The sequence below is a fragment of the Melozone crissalis genome, unplaced genomic scaffold, assembly GCF_028551555.1.
Source record: "Melozone crissalis strain CALT ecotype California unplaced genomic scaffold, PUWL_Pcris_2 ptg000027l_1, whole genome shotgun sequence".
Taxonomy (NCBI): Eukaryota; Metazoa; Chordata; class Aves; order Passeriformes; family Passerellidae; genus Melozone; species Melozone crissalis.
The window spans coordinates 42,390,634-42,408,885 of NW_026535805.1; the positions used below are offsets into that span (position 1 = coordinate 42,390,634).

The 18,252-nt window shown below is 37.1% G+C and overlaps 1 protein-coding gene across 1 annotated transcript; it reads left to right on the forward strand.

The window, feature by feature from the left end:
* The first annotated feature begins 6,509 nt into the window (after nucleotides 1-6,509).
* Nucleotides 6,510-13,088, forward strand: TMEM244 (transmembrane protein 244). The gene is made up of 6 exons (XM_054280647.1): nucleotides 6,510-6,560; nucleotides 8,705-8,790; nucleotides 9,307-9,380; nucleotides 10,440-10,565; nucleotides 12,031-12,075; nucleotides 12,994-13,088. The coding sequence occupies exons 1-6, from the start codon at nucleotides 6,528-6,530 to the stop codon at nucleotides 13,086-13,088; spliced, it is 459 nt and encodes a 152-aa protein (XP_054136622.1). The 5' UTR covers nucleotides 6,510-6,527.
* The last annotated feature ends 5,164 nt before the right edge of the window (nucleotides 13,089-18,252 follow it).

Consider the following 18,252-nt stretch of genomic DNA (forward strand, 5'->3'; position numbering starts at 1 on the left):
CAGTGATCACAGACAAATGCTCAATTCATTGAAAAGAGACTTTAGCCCCATTTACCAATCTAGCTGTGATAAAGTGACTTGCATTCTGTTCTGGGCCATGAATCATGGTCACAAGAGTTAATTAAAGTTCTAATGGCAGGGTCAACAGGGTCAAGTGAATGAGTTTGTCTATATGTAATTAGGGCTGAACAGATGATAATGAAATGCAACAGGTGTAACCTAACATCAGAGAGCAGAAGCTGTCTGATGTATTAAAGTGCTTGACCTGAAGATTCAAAATTGCTTTTGGAGTAAAAGGTTGGGAAAAGTACCTTTGTACTTGTAAATGGAGGAAATTTCTCTCTAGAATGAGACAATGCCCCAGCACCATCTCTGCTCTCATTTTCAAACCTGCTAAACTCAAGCAAGTGAGTAATGCAGTTGTTTCAACAGCACACATTTTTATTTTCTAGGCAAATGCAGAGTAAATATGACTGCAGAAAAATAATGATAAATGAGAAAATTTTGCAGGTGGAAATTCACCCTAGACGTTGTTTATTCCCCATCAGATCAGTTTTAGAATTCCTCTATTTTCTCATATTAGAAGGATGAGTTCAAACTAAAGATGGCAAATAACAAAAATCACAAATTTGTGGCATTTTCAATGTAATAGGAAAATACATCATTTGTCCTGACTCCTGTATACACATTTCTCTTTCTCAAAAGCTTGCTCCTTCTAAAACTATCACTTTCCCCTGGTACTGATAAACAGAAGAAGCATACTTCACGAACAGGACAAAATGCATGCAGAACAATTTACTGCATAATCCTAAGAACCCAGTGCAAAAGCACTGAGGCAGGTGTATTTGAACTCCAGAGAGCAAAGGGAAATGTGTGAACATGTAGGTGTCCCAGTAGTCTTTCCCCAGCAATCCCCCAGCTGTAAATTAACAGGTTTATGATAGCTATTGGCAGTGCAAATTTCTTTCTGCTACCTTGCCCATGCTGGAATCAGCCCTTCAATCAGAAGGTACACTTCTGCAAATGAAAAAAGGAGTTCCATTTCCATGCCCAATCAATTCCAGTGTGTCTCCTAAGAGCACCAAAACCAGATCATTTATTAGTGCCACATATTGCTGTTCTGGGGACACCTTCCTACAACAAACGAAAATGAGACAGGTCATGTTGTGGAGGCTCTACAGTCACATCTACCCCAGTAAATTAAAACAGTGACATCTATGACAGTTACATCCACCACAGTAAATTGAATCAATGACTGGGAACACTCATGGGCGTAGAAATGGGATGGCACATTGAATTAAATAGCAATAGGAACTGTTCTTGTCCCTGTTGGCTAGCACAGTTGGAGAGGATGGCCCAGGCCCTGGTCATGCTTCCCACATGGTTTGTGCGCAGCCACTCTGTCTTCTGGAGTGAGGGCACAGCACCCATGCCATGCCTCATGGCCCAGGAGCATCCATGGCACTGGTGTGTTACCAGTATACACAGAGTGGGCAGCTGCTTGCTGAGAGTTTGGTAAGGTACACAATTCATAGTTGAATCAGCCATACAGCCGGCAGTCCCATTCTGCTCAACCATTCCAATATCACCTGCAATATCCTGTCAGCTAGATTTTGGCTTTTTTAATGGTGGAGAACCAGGCTTGGCAGCTGTTAGATGATGTGGTAACAGCCTGTTGGCATACCCATGAGGGAGAGCAGTGAGAAACAGTGTCAGAGAGGAAGCTCAAACAGAACCATGGTGGGCTAATCCCAGGCCCATCAAGGAGAACCACTGTCCCACCTCTGCAAGCCCAGGGGAGCTCTGACATTCAATGGCAGGTGGGAACACAAGTTACTGCTGTGAGGAGCAAACATCTTCCAGGTTTTTATCAGGAGAACTTCAGCCCCTTTGCCCAGGTGTGAAACCCATCAAGATGAGTCACTTGGAGTTTCTCTCTGAATCACCTTTCAGGCTAAAGGGGTGGGACACAGTATGGGATGCAGGGGAAGAGTGTTTTTTGGGCTTGCCCAGTATTTGTAATGAGGTGTTTAAGGGTGGAACCAAAGGCTGGGAAAGGAGGGATTTAGGTGATTGGTGAAGGAACAAGTGTGGCAAAGTGTTTGAGTGTGAGAGTCTGGGCCCGAAACTGGAGTGGGGCTGCAGTCACAGGGGTGAGTATGTCCTGGTCTCAGCAACTGGACAAACTGGGATCACGATGCCAACTCCTGGGCAGACAGCGTGCTGATCCAGCTTCTGGAGCCAGGTCACAGCTGCCTTTCTGTGTGCATAAATATGTATAAATCTCACTGATGAGTTCCAACCTACTCAGACCACAACAGGAGCAGAATGAGACCATGGGTGGTGTCTGTGTGTGTGTCTGAGCTCTGTGGTATCCATGTACACGTGTACATATATGCATGCATGTGATGTGTATGCACATATTGGTATGCTCTGTGTGCATGCTTACACACAGCCTGGCTGCTCTTTGATCTTGGGAGCATGGAGGTGCAGCAGCCTTTCCTATCTCCAAGTGTTTGATCCCACATGATGCATTTTCCCTTAACCATTGCAGCAATTTCACAGCTCCTCAGTTTTTGTGGGCTTAGTCCTAAAGGGATTTTTCAGTGCTTCACTGTACTTATAAAAAATTCCCACTAACACTAGTGGAAATGCCAGAATCTCTTCAAAATACAGGCTTCTCAGCAGGTTTAGCTTCTCAGCAGAAAGGCCAAATATTGATTTTTTTTTTCTTTTTTTTAAATACAGACAATTAAACTTTCTTCTTAGTCATACAGCGGGGCCAGAGTGGAAAGTTTACATTGCTGCAATTGTGTTATAGCTTCTCTCTGGATAAACAGAAGACTTCATTTTCAGTTCTATCAATCCCACACCATTCACAAACAATAAAATTAATTTCTAGTTTGAATAAATAAAGCCTATTAAATTGGTTTCTTTGCCAATACTTTCAAGCTTTATATTGAACTTGTTCACGAAGCCAACAGTGTCTGTTAGCAAAACAAAAGATGTTTACTATTTTTTCTATTAATTAATTCAACTCCTTAGATACAAGTAGCTCATTGGGGTTAATTATTTCTAAAAAGAATCCAATTCATTCTCAGTTTGCTAATCAGAAGGAATTATACCAGTTTTTGAGTTTAATTCTTTTGGTGCTATGAACATTTTAGAATTTGTAAGCTTTAACACAGAAATTCAAGGAGACAACTTTTCCTAAAATTCATGTCTTATTTAATCAATTATATTCTAAATTCTTTTAAATAAAATTACCAGGAATAGGGGCATTGTTAAAAGCAATTCAACAAAATTTGAAAGTAAAAATAGAACGTACAAAGAACATTCCTGCTTCCACCTAATTCTCAGATTCCTCACCCCTTAAAATGGATCCATCTGCAACGGAGGTTGAAGAAGGAAAGAAGCTAATTGCTTTAATCCTCATGGTGGCAGAGTCGAGACCTCACACGGTTCTGTCTCCTCCCATATGGGAGTCGAGCTGTCATTTTAAGGCTGGACAATGCATATTTGGCCCGTGCCAGTCTGCAGGGGCTGTCCTTCATGGGACACAGCTAAGCTGTATTTAGCCACGACACGTTCCAAGTGAAGAAATCTCAGTGCCCTTCACTGCATTGACAGATTCGGCCAATCACTTCCAGACACAAAAGTAGTGGCCACCATTTGTTTTTCCAAGCTCTTCGGTCCTCACACACAATGTAAGTGTAGTTCTTCCCTATCAGCAGATGGAGACAGAGTACACATGTTTTGATGCCATCCTCCAATAAACTAAGAATTTCTTACCACGCAATCCAGTCTGCAACCATTTGGTTGAGCTCTCTATTTTTTTAAAGATTTCAGGATATCTAAACTGAACTAATCTAAAACTTGGCATTTATTAATTTCTCTGATTTTAAAACTTTTTTCAAGTTTTGGAATTACCTAAGAAATATGATTCCTGGTCTAGCATTACTTTTTAAGGCCCAGAGCTGTAGTGCAAACAATCATCTTAACGGTAACACAAATTACCTGTTTTTTTCCATGAGATATTCCTGTAATATTGCTGTATGATACTGTTCTTCAAATTTTTGTTAATTTTTTTTTTTGCAATACTATTTTACAGCATCACAAATTGTGGGTGTAAATTGTAACATCCTTAAAAAAAAGCCAAAATCCAGAAAACCAACTCTAAATAATAAGCTTCAGCAGCAAACTTAGCTGTAAGCTTTGCAAAATTTTCCTCACAGTTCATTATTACATTTGACTTTTTGTTTTGGTACAGGAAGCAGATAGGAACCAGGTACTGCATTGATACTATTAGGTGCCATTATCATATTCTTAAGAAGAATTACTGCCTTATAGAAGTGTCCTTAATTTTACTTTCAGAAGGTGTTCTCCATTCTGTGATTTTCTGCTGTTATGTTTTTTTGGATGTGTCTTGGATATTGTCCATTATATATCACTACAAAGAGAGTATATGTGTAGTGCCAATGTCAAAAAATAGTTTTTACTAACAATTGTCAAGCATGTGAGGGTCAGATATTGATATCCTATCCAAAGAACTGTTCCCTGTGCATTTTCACAAAGCAAAGTAGCACCAACTCCAGGGGCTCAAAAGTAATGGAGTACTATTTTTCCTCACAGTCCTAATAAAATTCTATAGTGTAATGACTAAAAAAAAGAGTATGTGTTAAAAAAGTAGGGCTTGTTGAAACCAGATTAGACAATTTATTTTAACTTCCATTAAAACTTCTCTTTTGTCTCTCACTTTTGAATAGGAGTTGCCATTTTTTCCTGCAGCTGATCCAGTAAATTTTAAGAAAATAAAAAATACAAAAAGTCATGATTCCATTATCTCAGCATGTGGCTAACGGCATCATCTTTACAGTTAACATTCACTGTCCAGTGACTTAGTCAGTATTTTGGGTCACACACACTTTCTGCCACTTGCAAGTTTGATTTACTCCTGTTCCCCGGGCTACCACAATTTAAGTGTTTATGATCTCGAAGCAAGGGTGCAACAGAAATGTTATCTGTTCTCTTAGAGTATTTAAAGTTTTCAACTGTGCAAGAGGAATGGGAAGAACCACTTTGTCTGCCCAACAAATCCATGCCTACAGCTTCAATTACATTTCAGTCAAACTTGTTGATTTTGTTTCTATCATCAATCTTTGGTTAAATCCATCCTTTGTGAAGAAGTCAGTGAATGTAAACTCTTGTTATGTTTAATAGTTAGCTGAGATTAATGCAATCCACTACTTTTTCAATTATCTTACTAATTATAGCTACTGAAAAAGTTTCTGCAGATTAATTTTATATCATGGCTGTTTTCAGCTGATTCTTTGGGGTGGATAGTGTGATCTTTGAATCAATAATTTTATTCCTTTCCAAATTTTTTTTTATTATTAAAGCAAATATTTCTTCATTTATTTACTACCTCTGACTATTGCAACTGTTCAAGCAACTTAGTTTAGGGTTTTTTATTTTGTTTCAGTATGTTCCTTTGTTATCGCTTTAGTCCCCAAAATAGGACTTTACTGATGTACAGATTTTCATGCTAGCATTTTTGCACAGAAAGGAATTTCACACAATACTACCAGTAATTTCCCTGGCAGTATTCACAATCTGGAGCTATCAAATCTATGAGTGAAAGCTCTTGTTTGCTGAGCGCAGACTGCATTTTAGAGCAGATAACATTTATTTTGTATGACTAAAAAGGCATAAAAAACCCTAATGAAATTTGCACATATTATGTTAGTGTCAGCAGAAAAAGAAGAAGTTCATTCTTGGTTTAGTTTCAGAAGCATCTTCTTTTTCCAAATAATACAGCATACCGAATCATAATGTGCCTGTAAAAAGTCAAATTTGAAAAAAGTCAAATTTGAATCCATTAAGGAGTTGCTCACTAGAAGTTGGATGTGCTCTAAAGCACACTAAATTTCATTCTACCGAAGGAACAAAATACAGTTCAGGAAAAAAAAGAGTCATGAGACAAGTCTGGAATTTCCTAACTTAATTATACCTAATTTAATGTGAATTATACTTGATGTATTAACGTGATAGTCAGAAGAAAAATGTTAGCAAAGAACATTGTGAAGAATGTTCCACTCCACATCTATAGTCAATAGAATTAATGCTAGAAAATGTAAAAGATAATTAAAAGTAGGAAGTTATAATAACCCCAAGGAACTGTGATCATATGAATGCTGGAAAAAAAGCAATTAAAAAGTGGAAAAGAATAATAATATTGTGTCTAAATAGCCAAGTTACATTTTAGATGCGCTTTGGTTGACTGCAGCTCCAAAAGTACTCACATTGCATGAGCAAGCAGGATTTTCTCTTTGCTCTTTAGCAGCTTACATTTAGCCCACAGATGTCCTCTGTCTCAATTCAGTTTAATCCAATCAACTCACCTCACCCCACCCTGTCCTATACTTACCCGCTAGAATGTTTTTTGGGGTGAAAAGCAGCTGCTTCTTCCTGCTAAAGTTGGCATATGGAATATAGCAAGAGCACTTCCTTTCACTCATCATGTGTCCATGGCTCTCAAGGTCAAAACTGCTGAAACCAAGGTAAAGGGAATTGAGTTTATTTAGTGTTGTATATGTCACCAGATAGTATTAGAGAATTAGACAACTGCTGCGGGGCTGGAATGAGCTGTTGCTTTCATTCTTACAGACTGTTCTTCAATGTTCTCTTCCTAAAAATACCCCAAAATTAAAAAGATACTTTATCCTATAGTGCTGGCAGCAAGTACTGCAAAGTACATCTTATAAAAAGGATTTCAAAATATGTGATGTTGTTCCACTTATGAGATAAAATTCTTGAAGTGTTATAAAATTTTACATTTGATGTCAGCAGTGTTTTCTTAAGATTCTTCTTTTAAGTTGTTTTGACATATAATGAATAATCCTGTAGATTTTAACTTGTGAGTTTTTTGCTTTAAAATACCAGAAGATCTAGAAAGGCGAAAATAGATTGAAAATAAAAAGTATTCTCAGATTAAAAAAAATGTATGTTTAAATTTCTGTGGCAAGGTCAAATTAAAAAAAAAAAATTAGGTAGAATGTGATAAAACTGGAAAATTTTCAGTGTTTTTATTTTCGTGTTGTGTGCATTTCCTTGGCTTACTCAAGTGAGCAAAGCATACTGTAGCTAATGCCTCACTACATCCCTAAAACAGCGACTAGGAATATTCTGGATACAAAGAGAAAAATACTGTGCCTTTGAGGCCAAAGAAAGTGGGTGGCTGACTTCAAGGCTGGGAATTCACCTACTGTAATTACAGGTCAATAGGTCATCGTCTCACAGCCCTCCTTCAGCTCTGGGATGTTCCCTCCAGTCCCCTCTCCCCACTTTTACTACTGTACCAGTCTCCATCTAGGGCAGATAAGGCTTCACAGAGACAGCTGCAAGAGGAGGGATGATGGATAAAGGAGAATCACAGGGAAAGTGCAGCTGCCCAGAGCAATGGAACAAAAAAGATTCCCACCAAAAATGTGCCAGACATTAAACTTCCACTGCTTGAAGTTTTGCTCAGGGGAGTAGGAGGTAGCATGGCTGCCAAACTTACATGTGACACTGTAGTTGATTTCCATTACCACAGTCATGGTGTGCACTGTGGAAAGGAAGGGATCAAATGGGTTATTTGGCCAATTTTCATTTAGAATAAGAATACAGACAGTGCAAAGGAGCTGTATTTAGCCCACAAACCGATGTGGCTGAAGAGATTAATAGTTCTCAGTTTTGCTTGGCTTTGTTTTGATGTAGGAAAAAAAAAATAAAGAAAAGAAAAGATTAAGACTGTCCTGGACTTTTTGTTATTGACAAATATCAGTTTCTACAGGCATGATGGATTTATCTCCTGTTGCATTAGAAACTAAAGCTCTTTGGTCCCTCTTCTTGTGGGAGACAGATGCAGTATTCAATACTGAACACTTTACAACATTTAGCAATATAAAAATAGGTGGTTTGATGTATTCACAGTGTTCCCACTTCTGTCAATGTTGGATGCTTCTGTAAATACATTACCTACCACACAACCCCTCAAAGAACTAAGGCCAGAAATGAATGTTAGTGTTGAAATTTAATCCTCAGAAGCATCTACTGCTGCTTAGTAAGATCTCTTATTTCCAGAGGGAGTTTGTTCCCTTCATAAGTCAAGATGTCCTTCCTGCATCTTTTGAATTTGTCGAGCTAGAACTTGTAGCTGTTTACTTCTTGTGTCTTCTCTGATAGATTAAAGACCCCTTAAGTACCTGGCATTTTCTGTGAAGGTACTTATCCATCATAATCAAATCATCCCTTGGAGCTAAACAGATTGACCTCTTTAGGCCTCTAGCCCTAATGGAGAAAAACCCCAAACATTTCTAGCTGCAGCTGCCTTTTGAGTCTCGTCTCTGTACCTCCTTAATTTCTTAAAAACCATCAAGAAATGTCCTCCTCCTTTTAGGAACACTTGTAAATTGTATATGTTGTAGGTATATAACAATATATGATAGAAAAACAGCCATACATTACAGCCACACATTAGGAGCTGAAATGTACCAAAGCACTTTTAGCACATTTATGTAATCAGCAACAGCAAAAATTCTGCCTAAATATTTTATTTTACAAACCTTTTTCACATTATATTTGATAGAAATCTAGAATTATTTTCTGAGAATGCCTGATGTTAGCATGGCTTTAGGTTTTACTGCTTTATGCCCTTTTGCAGGTTGTTCTGGTGAACCTGTTGATATGCATAATAGTTTTCTACACTGTGTACTACGTGGTCCTCTCTGTGTGCTTTGCAGTATTCAGGTAAGATTTCCCTCTCTTCAGTCTGATGGGCTGGCATACTGGAACTCATGGATGGAGACATGCCTGCTTAAAGGAAGCATCCAGACTGAGGAACATAATTTTTCAAATTCAGTTAAATTGTTGTACCTGAACCTTCTTTCAAATTGGCAAGTGGAGACTCAAAACTAATATAAAATGTTGGTTCTAATATTTGTCCTTGCAGTTACACCATGTAAATTAATGAACGTAAGAGAAATGATGACATGAAAAAATGACAGGAAAATAAAGATTTTATAGTCAATGAAAAAGAGAAATTATATCCCCCCATGAAGTTATTGATTATCATGCATAGCACCAAATATCTTAAATAGAAGTGAGCAAGGGCAAAGCCAAAACTCAGAATGGGACTTAGAGAGCTTGCAAGAGTATTCCATTTGAAATACTATTTAAAAACACTCATAATATGTCATGAAATCTAAACTCTAAATATTAAATACTAGAACTCTCTGTTTAAATTTATTAATTTTGTTTTCACAGGATTAAAATGTTGGATGGTTTGGCACCTTTTGATTTTAAAACAAATCCCTCATGGATTAACCCATATTATTTAGGTAACTGAAGTTTCTTTATCTTTTTTTTCCCCCTCACTCAAGAATCTATATTGCATATGGATGTAAACTTGTCTTGTCTTCCAATGGATAGTATTTTAAAGCTGTTTTAGTAATGATTTCTGTATTTTAACTACACTGCAATTAAATGCTTATGCATCTTGTCAGCGGTTCTCATTTCTGAACTGCTATTTAAAATTCAAGTGATTTTTAGGCTTTTTGTTGAGTTCTTCTGATCTTGCATCATCAGAAGAAAATGTCCTGCTTTGCCAGGATGCTTCATTTTCATTGCAGAACAATTACCATTCTCCATCAAGTTCCTTTACAAAGTCGTTTAATTTAATTTTCTTACTGCAGCAAATTTCTTATGAATCACTGGATTCAGATCAGAGAAACGGGTCACATTCAACTAATGGCAATTTTGTTTTGGTAATGCTTCAATACAGTGGGCATTAAAATATCAGAATTTGATTGTAGCTCAATCCCTAAAAAGATCTTTATATATCCTCATACAAATTTCTGCAATTTTTCTGAAGCTCTCAAAATATATTCTTTTTCCTAAAGAGCAATTCCTAAAAAATTACATGCATACATAAAATTTTACCAGATTTGTAATCTATTTTACAAAGGCCAACCTCATAATCTGTCAGTAAAATACATAAAGCTCAAAAGTAAATTGGTACGAAGCTTAAAAGAGTAATAAAAATGCATGGATGTTTGTATAGTGTTAATACTGATTTCAGATGAAGGAAGAACATTTATGTTATGCTAGTGGAAAAAAAATTAAAGCATATTCCATTAGAATTACTTTTCAGGGCCAAATATAATTACTGTATCTCAACATGATTTTTTCCCCAAATTTTATCAGTTTGATGCAATATGTTTGTAAGTGAAAGACAGCAGCTATTTCATACCACCAACTAGTATTGCATCCTCCTTTCATCCATCCATGAAAATGCATAACTATCTCAGATATTTTATCTTCTTATTGCTATTGTTTGGAATATGAGAACAAGTCTTTCAAAACCGTGTTTGGTGAAAATATCCTATTTTCCTTTACAGTTCTTGTGATATCCCTGGAAATAACTTTCTTCCTTTGTGGTCTGCTATTTGCTCTGGTTGTGGAAGAATGGGTTTGGGACTATGCTGTAACAGTTACTATTATTCATATCATCATAACTTCAGTCGGTAAGTAGGTTTACTGCTAAATAGTATCACAAAATGTCACGAGTTGAAGGACAAATCCACTAGGATTCATCCAATGTATTACTGGACTAACTTAATTTCCCCTAAAGCTAAATACATATGTATCTGTATTTTCCATCCATTTGACTCATGCCTCTAAATTCTCCCATTTTAAACTTAATTCGGGATCTGCCACAGAATTTTAAACCATTATATTCTTATAAAAAATCAGAGGTTTAGTTCATATTCTAACAATTCATATCAAACAGATCCAGGGCTAGATACAATTTCTGCATCTGGGAGCTGTAGGTTTTTTTCAAAACAAGACATTAATAGTTGTTCATGTCTGGATATTTTAAGAACTACTCATTAACACTTTAGCTCAACTTCAGAGTAAAAACTGAGGTTTTCTTCAGCAAAGTCAGTGCAAAGGTTTTAAGTCAGATCATTTGAACTAAATCTCAATGAGGAAAATGAAGCATTTTACCACAGAAATGCATTTCCCCCACGAAACTCTACCCCTTAAAGGAAAGAAAAAGAAAAGAATTAGCTGCTGTACATGAGACCCTTCATGTCTTTTTGCCAACACCTAGTAATCTGCTTCCTCCTCTCATGCTGTTTAGCAGAATGCTTCTATGGCTAATTAGGAAATATATTTTAACTCCATCCTTGCCAGATCCTAGGTAGGGTTAGACAAGATTCTTTTCTCTTAAAACAATGAGGTTAATATATTTATTCTAGAATGCAGAAAAAGGGAAATATCTTTGACAAATTAGGACACACTCCCTACTGTATAGAGATTAATCTTTCATTTTCCATTGCTTTGCCCATTTGTCTTTTAGCACATTATACAGGTGGGAGATTCCCCAGTTCCCTAACAAATTAAGCCAGAGACCAATAGAGACTTTATCTTAAATTAATCATAATTTCTCATCTACTAAATTTGGTTTTCTGGGTTTTAGACTACTCTTATTTCTCATTAATAATTTTACTATTTAAATCCAGGAATTTACAAAAGCTACCAACCCCCCCTCTCCCCCTGTTTGTACATAATTTTTACTGGGAGTTAGCTTCTGTCATTATATTGGATTATGTGTCCTGATGTCCCAACAGCCCCAGCTTGATCATTGCTCCCTTCAGATGGCCAACCAAACCTCTGCTGGTGGACCCTGAGCTGTCAGCACATGCAGTGTGCTTCCCAGCCCCCTTTAATGCCCCTGTCAGCTTTCTTTGGGGGGAAATGTGGGGTCTGAGAGTGGCCCTGCAGTTATCCCACAATAGGGATATGGATCAGCTTGGGTGTGACCAGGGCAGGTGCTGGTCAGGACCTAAAGCATTTGGCATTTCAATATCTGCAAAAAATATAATCTATGAAACACAGCGGACCTTTGATACCATAGTGCATTGCTTACTTGTCCCCATTCTTACTGTTTCAAAATTTACATTTGTACTTTTGTTCTTCTTGCAGTTATGTCTGAATTTCCCCTGATGTTACACTGGTGGCTGGCATTAGGTATAATTTCATTCTTTAAAGTTTATGGTGCTAAAATTTGTGTAGAAAATTACTGTTTACAATATGAATTGTTGCCTCGCTAATTTCAGAATTGTCAACATTTAAAGAAGAAGTGCAGGCATTTTGTTAATAATTCTTTTAATGACCCAGGTAAACAATGCTGTACTAGGATTTGCCACATCTTAGAAAAATCCTCTTTTAAGGCCAGAATATGCCCATTTAACACTAGTCTTGCAAACAAGCAGCAGACACATGACTTGAAATAAGTCATGATTAAATCCTGACTAATCTCAATTAGTCAGGACTTAATCGCAACTTATTTCACCTGTAATAAGTTGAAATGTATCTCAATTCAGGTGTTAGAAAGACAGTTGTCCAAAGCTGTAGCCTTTCTTGATAGCCTTTAAAATCAATGAAGAAACACAGGTACCTTCAGAGGCAAGATTTATAAACATTATGTACAAGTACTTATGAATGATGAGATGAATTCAGCCATCACATTTCCTCAAAGTGAATGGCAAAACTACACTTCTGAATGCTTAATTTTCCGTAAAATTAGAAGCCTAGATTTTTACATGAAAAGTAGATTATCTTGAAAAACAGTAGTTAAGGAAAAAGGACTGGCTTCTGTTCCTTTCTTATATTATGGATAACAAGGATCCACTGCTGCAATAAATTCCTAAGTGATGGGGAGAGATAAATAAATTCCCTCTCCTACAACAGACTTTGCAATAGCAGTTGTGGAGGCTGATATCTTTGTAAGTAGTTAAAGCCTTGGGTAAAATGTTTAAGTTGGAGGGCTGTTTTTTTTTTTTTTTTTTAATTGAAGACAAAATGAATTCAGTTTAAAATTTTATCATAAAGCTTGTATTCCACTACAAAAATTAATACAAAACAACACCATATCTTTTCTTTCAGGGTCTGGAGTAATTTCAATGATTTGTGGAGGACAGATTTTGGCATATTACTTGTTCAAAGACAACTTCATTTACCCAATTCTAGATGACTTTTGAAAAGGAGCATTAGAACTTGCCTTTATATCTATGTGAATTCTGTTGTTTCATTAATCAATGTAATTGAAATGAATTCAGCAACTGTCTAATTTTAAGGTTAATATTTAGCTTACCAGACCTCTTGTATCTTATGGTTTTGGCAATTTCATCATTTTCAGCTTTGTATGTACATTTTTTTATTAATCAAGTAATTAGATACACTGTCTCTTTTTTAAAAACCAAGAAGCCATCAGGAGGATTACAGCAATGGTGCAACATTCCTGCAAAATCCTACAAGTAGAAGGAAAACATTTATTTGAATGTAATGCTTTCAGGGGGTCTGTTATCTGCTGTATTTTATGAAATGCTGACTCTAACTTAGGCTGCTGTCTGACTTCTCACAAGCACTGAAAAACTTTAAAGTCACCTTATCTGGCATAAATCAGTGTAGGTTTAAAGCAGTCCTTACTGATAAACTCGTGGCAAAGAAGGACGGTTGGACAGCACATATCTCTGCACCTCATTCCATCTCAAAGCTCTCACTGGGAGGCAGGGGTACAATCCCTAATGTTGGGTTCACTCTTTTTGCTTCCAGGGGCTGCTATAGGCAAATGTTTTCTACAAAAGCTTCAGGCTATTCTCACTTCCACTAATGACCCATTTAGGGTCTTGCTGTGCTGAAAGGGGGAAAGGCAAATGCTACTGACACACTTTTCTACATATCCTTCTTTCTTCCCCAGCTACTGGTGGCCAAAGTGGGAGTTTATGGGTAGTGGTAATTAAAAACAACAGCCAAACTGTAGTAGTGGCTTCAATTTACTCTTTATGTCTTTAATCATACTAAAATTGTAACAGAAAAATTGTGAGAAGGCAACTTAGTCTTAAATATGAAATCCAGTGATTGGATTTCAACTGCAGTTTGTTCAGAAGAGGAAGACTAAATTGCTGTTTGCAAAGGAGTGCTAAATGTTGCATTTGCCTTAATCTCACTCAACAGATAATACCTCTGAAGAATCAGTCCCCTGTTGATCTAATCAAATATGTTAAAATTTATTGCAAGTTTTGACATTTTCAATTAAGTTTCGGTACTGAAAGTACATGTACAGTGGGAAGCACCATTCAGAAGACTCCCAAAAGAAGGAGTTTGTTTCTCATGAATGATGCATATGTAAGTCATTTTAGAGAGAGACCCAATATGTAAATCCATAGCACTGAATAGATGTAGACTTTACAAGTTCTTCAGCATGATATGCTGCATACTGAAGTCAGAAGGGATAATTCTGTAGAGTGAATAAACTGACTTGCAAATCTTCAGAAATATGACTGTGCAGATAACTGATACTATAGTTTAGAAAATGTTTGGGCACTTCTGGGTTTGTTTAATTTCAGAATTATAGAAATGGATGAGAAGGAAGTAATGTTCACTGTAAATTTGTGCTGCTGTTCTCTTCCTCACAGAGTGTTTGTGTGTAGGTAGTGTGCCATGTGGCAGAACATGAGTGGATTAGATATAAAGTTAATCCATGGGTGGAACATGTTTCTGTTTTTAACCTGACAGGATTTTCCTCTATGTGTGTCATCCCAGCTGAAGCTTTTAGTTGCTCTGCTGCCCAGTCTCAATATTTTTGACTTTTATTTTCTATTTAAAATTTTAAATCACCAGCAAGAAATACCTTCTGACTAATATAAAGAGTGCTGTAGTCCCAGTATTTCTTCAAAGCACATACAACTAAGCCAGTGTTAGAAAATCAATCACAGCAGGACCTCTGTCAAGGATTAAAAGCGTTAGACCAGCTACTAAAGGGTCATTAGGTTTTTGCATTACTTTCAGATATGGAATTGTGAGACAATTTCAACATTATTTATTTCATCTTTTCCATCACTTCTATGTTGCATCCAATGATAAATATTACACCTAATGTGAAAGTGTAGGCAGATTTCATATTGTGCAAATAAATATTAACATAGGAGCAACATGAGCTGTATCTGTGTGGCCATTACCTGGTTAGAAGCCTTCAGATATAATATCTAATACTGTGTGATTGCTAACTGAGGTACCAAAAGAGTACTTTTGAATATGACAAACCTGTCTGTTTCTGGAACAAAAATAAAGTGTCCCACTTGAGCAATTTCCATGTGACTAATTGATGTCAGTCAATACAGTCAAGGTGGCAGAGAAGAGTTGCTGGAAGAGACAAAGGGCACTGTATCTGCTTCTGTATATGCTCCTTTGGAAGAGACAAAGGGCACTGTATCTGCTTCCTGACAGACCTGCTGAAGAGAGCAAGAAAAGAGACCTGCAGAAAGCAGAAGGAAAAGGGAGAAAACAACAACAGGGACATGTGTTTGGGAAAAAGGCAGGTGAAAGCAAGAAATGAGAAGACAGAAACAGACAAGACTGATGAAAGAAGAATAAAATCTGCAGGCTGAACTTTTAGCACTGGAGTCTCATGACACGAGACTCATTTGCCACTTGAAAGCAGCAGTCTGTTTCTCTGAAATGATTCTAGAACAGGTGGTCTCCACATCCATAGTTACAAGCATAATCTGTGATGTTATGCTTGTGGCTCCTGCCCCAGGATTTTCAGAATTCTTTGCTGCCTGACTCAGCCAGTTACAGGAATATTGTCTAATGTAGTTGTTGTGGGTTTAGTGTTATTTAACCCCTTGTGACACAGTCTAGCAGTCACAAGTTTGCACATACCCAGGTATCAGTGGGGGTGTAATCAATCTAGAAAACATTACAAGCAGAAGAAGACTTCATCCACTTCCAGGCAGAGTCTGCAGGGAAGAAGATTAGAAGTTGCAAACAGAAATCAGTGGAACAGTCCACAAATAGCACACCTTAATAATACCATACTTAGAGTCATTTCAAGATTTCTTTTCAGAGGCAAGAAACTTCTTTTCATCATGTCCAACCGCCTACTGAGACAGATTATAGTTCTTCTTGGTTCAGCCCTCTCTCTAAAGAGGGCATTCATCCTTGCTCCAAATGGTGAAGTGTCTTTCTTGTAACAAAGAATGGGAGTGAAGTGTGGGGGGGAGATGGAGGGTAGATGAGACTCTAAACATGAATCCTTAGGCTAATGCTTAGGAAAGTGGCTAAAGCCAAAAAAACACCACAAACTTTGCTCTGGGACCAACAAACTAACTCAAACACATAAAAACCAAACAAATATCAAAATACAGAGCACAGGAAACAGTATGATTTCTTGGTTGGCATTTTTGCAAAAATACAGGTTAAATAATTATAATTTCCTAGTATAGTAAAAAGTTGGTTATTACAAACTAAGCCTGTCATTTTTCCAGCTCTGTAAATTGCTTGATCAACATTTCCATCTCTTTTGTATGCAAACTTTAAAAAGGGAACAAAACAAAACCTTACACCACTCATTATTTCTGTATTCCGAAAAATACCAACAGCTGGGGCACCAATAAATACAAAAAAACACAGTATGAATAATACTGGATTACCAGAAATGTAGATGAGTCACCTGCAGTTTCCTGCATGGGATATGCACACACAGGATTCCTGTGGCCCACCAAGTTTTGACCAAGTGAGCTTTGTTAAACTGAGAAAAGATATGAAAGCCTTACACACTCTTTATTTCATCATCTGGTATGTATGCTGACACACCATAAAGTTAGGTCCTTGTTAATCTCCACAGGTATTTAAAGATTTATTAACTTTTTTTTTTTATTTTCCCAAGGTGACGTACTTGGAATATTTATTTCTTGGCTTAAGATCCTGTGTAATCATCCATCTGCTCAGTAATGTCTAATACTCTAATCTCTCCTTTTTTCTGAGCTAATCATGGCCCCAGACAGCATGCACTCTCTCATTAGATGTCAGAGAGGATAAAGGTCTTAGGAATGGTTATAAAATTTGATGGTGTAATGAATACCTTTATTATTGGCTTTAAAAATTTTAGTGTGAGGCTATGTCCCAACCTCTCCTCTGCTCAAGGAGATTGATATGGATGCCTTTACAGCTGGTTTATGCCTGTTTTGTCAGGTAAGGATAGACTTAGCTCCTACTCCATCCATCCACCAATTCAGGGGACAAAAGGAATACCTTGCAGTCCTCTCCCAGTTCATACACTCAGATTTCCTCTGCCAACAAGGGTGAAAAAAGGGAAAGATATGTGCCTAGGTGTTGTCCTGACATGTAGCATGGCGTGGGCTTTGACTGGGGATTTGGGAAGCAACACTATTACACCAAATTCCGCAATGAAAACCTGAGGAAAGGCCTTGGCCCCAATCTTTTCAGATGGCCAACCCCTAGAAAGCAGTTGCATTCAGATGGAAGAATGAATGGGTAAAACAAATTATGTTACATCCTTGCTGTCACTGTCCCAAAATCAAGTTAGTTGCCCCCATTTTTGTTCCTTACATTCCACTGAAAACAAATCCTAACAGGAGATTATTTGCTGTGCATTTGCAAAAAGATCTGTAAACAAAGAGCTGACTCTTGCTTCCAAAGCAAAGACTGGAACAACGCTTTGTAAAAGGACTACAGTATCCAGATGCTCTCTCAGAGTGATCTTGTCACCAGATTTTCAACACCCAAAGAAATGTTTAAAAAACCTTGTGGATTATGGCAGAATGCTCAAATATATTAAAAATTACCTATGTCCCAGCAGTCTTCAGAAATTTCTCAATACAAATCTAGATCAATAGCTTTTGAAATTTACTGAAAAAAAGTGCTTTGATGCACTTTGTAAACCTTGATGGGGTTCCACACAAAGAAGTACCATTAAAATTGACAGAAAAGATCAATGTGTTTGATACCCCCCATGGTATGAACTGAAAAAATTTGTAGACACTAGCAAAATCACACAAGCAAATTCAACAGAAATTACATTGACATTAATTCAAATTTAGTATTTACTATAATCTGAATTATAAGGGACTGTTTTAACACAACTTCTCTGTAAAATTAAAGCAAATCCTACAAAAGTCAGAGTACACTCCCAGGAGAGAGAAAGGCAGGCAGTGAGTGGCAGAGGCAAGAAGGTGTTTCAAGAATATAGCAGCTTCAGTACTGAGGCAGAATGAAAGAAAACTAAAGGCAATGATCCAAGTTACGTACCTCAGAGCAATTTTCCATTCTACTGTGAGATGTGCTGGTAGCTGGTCCTGGCAAAACTTTTCAGTAAATCAATGACACATAAAAATTCATTTC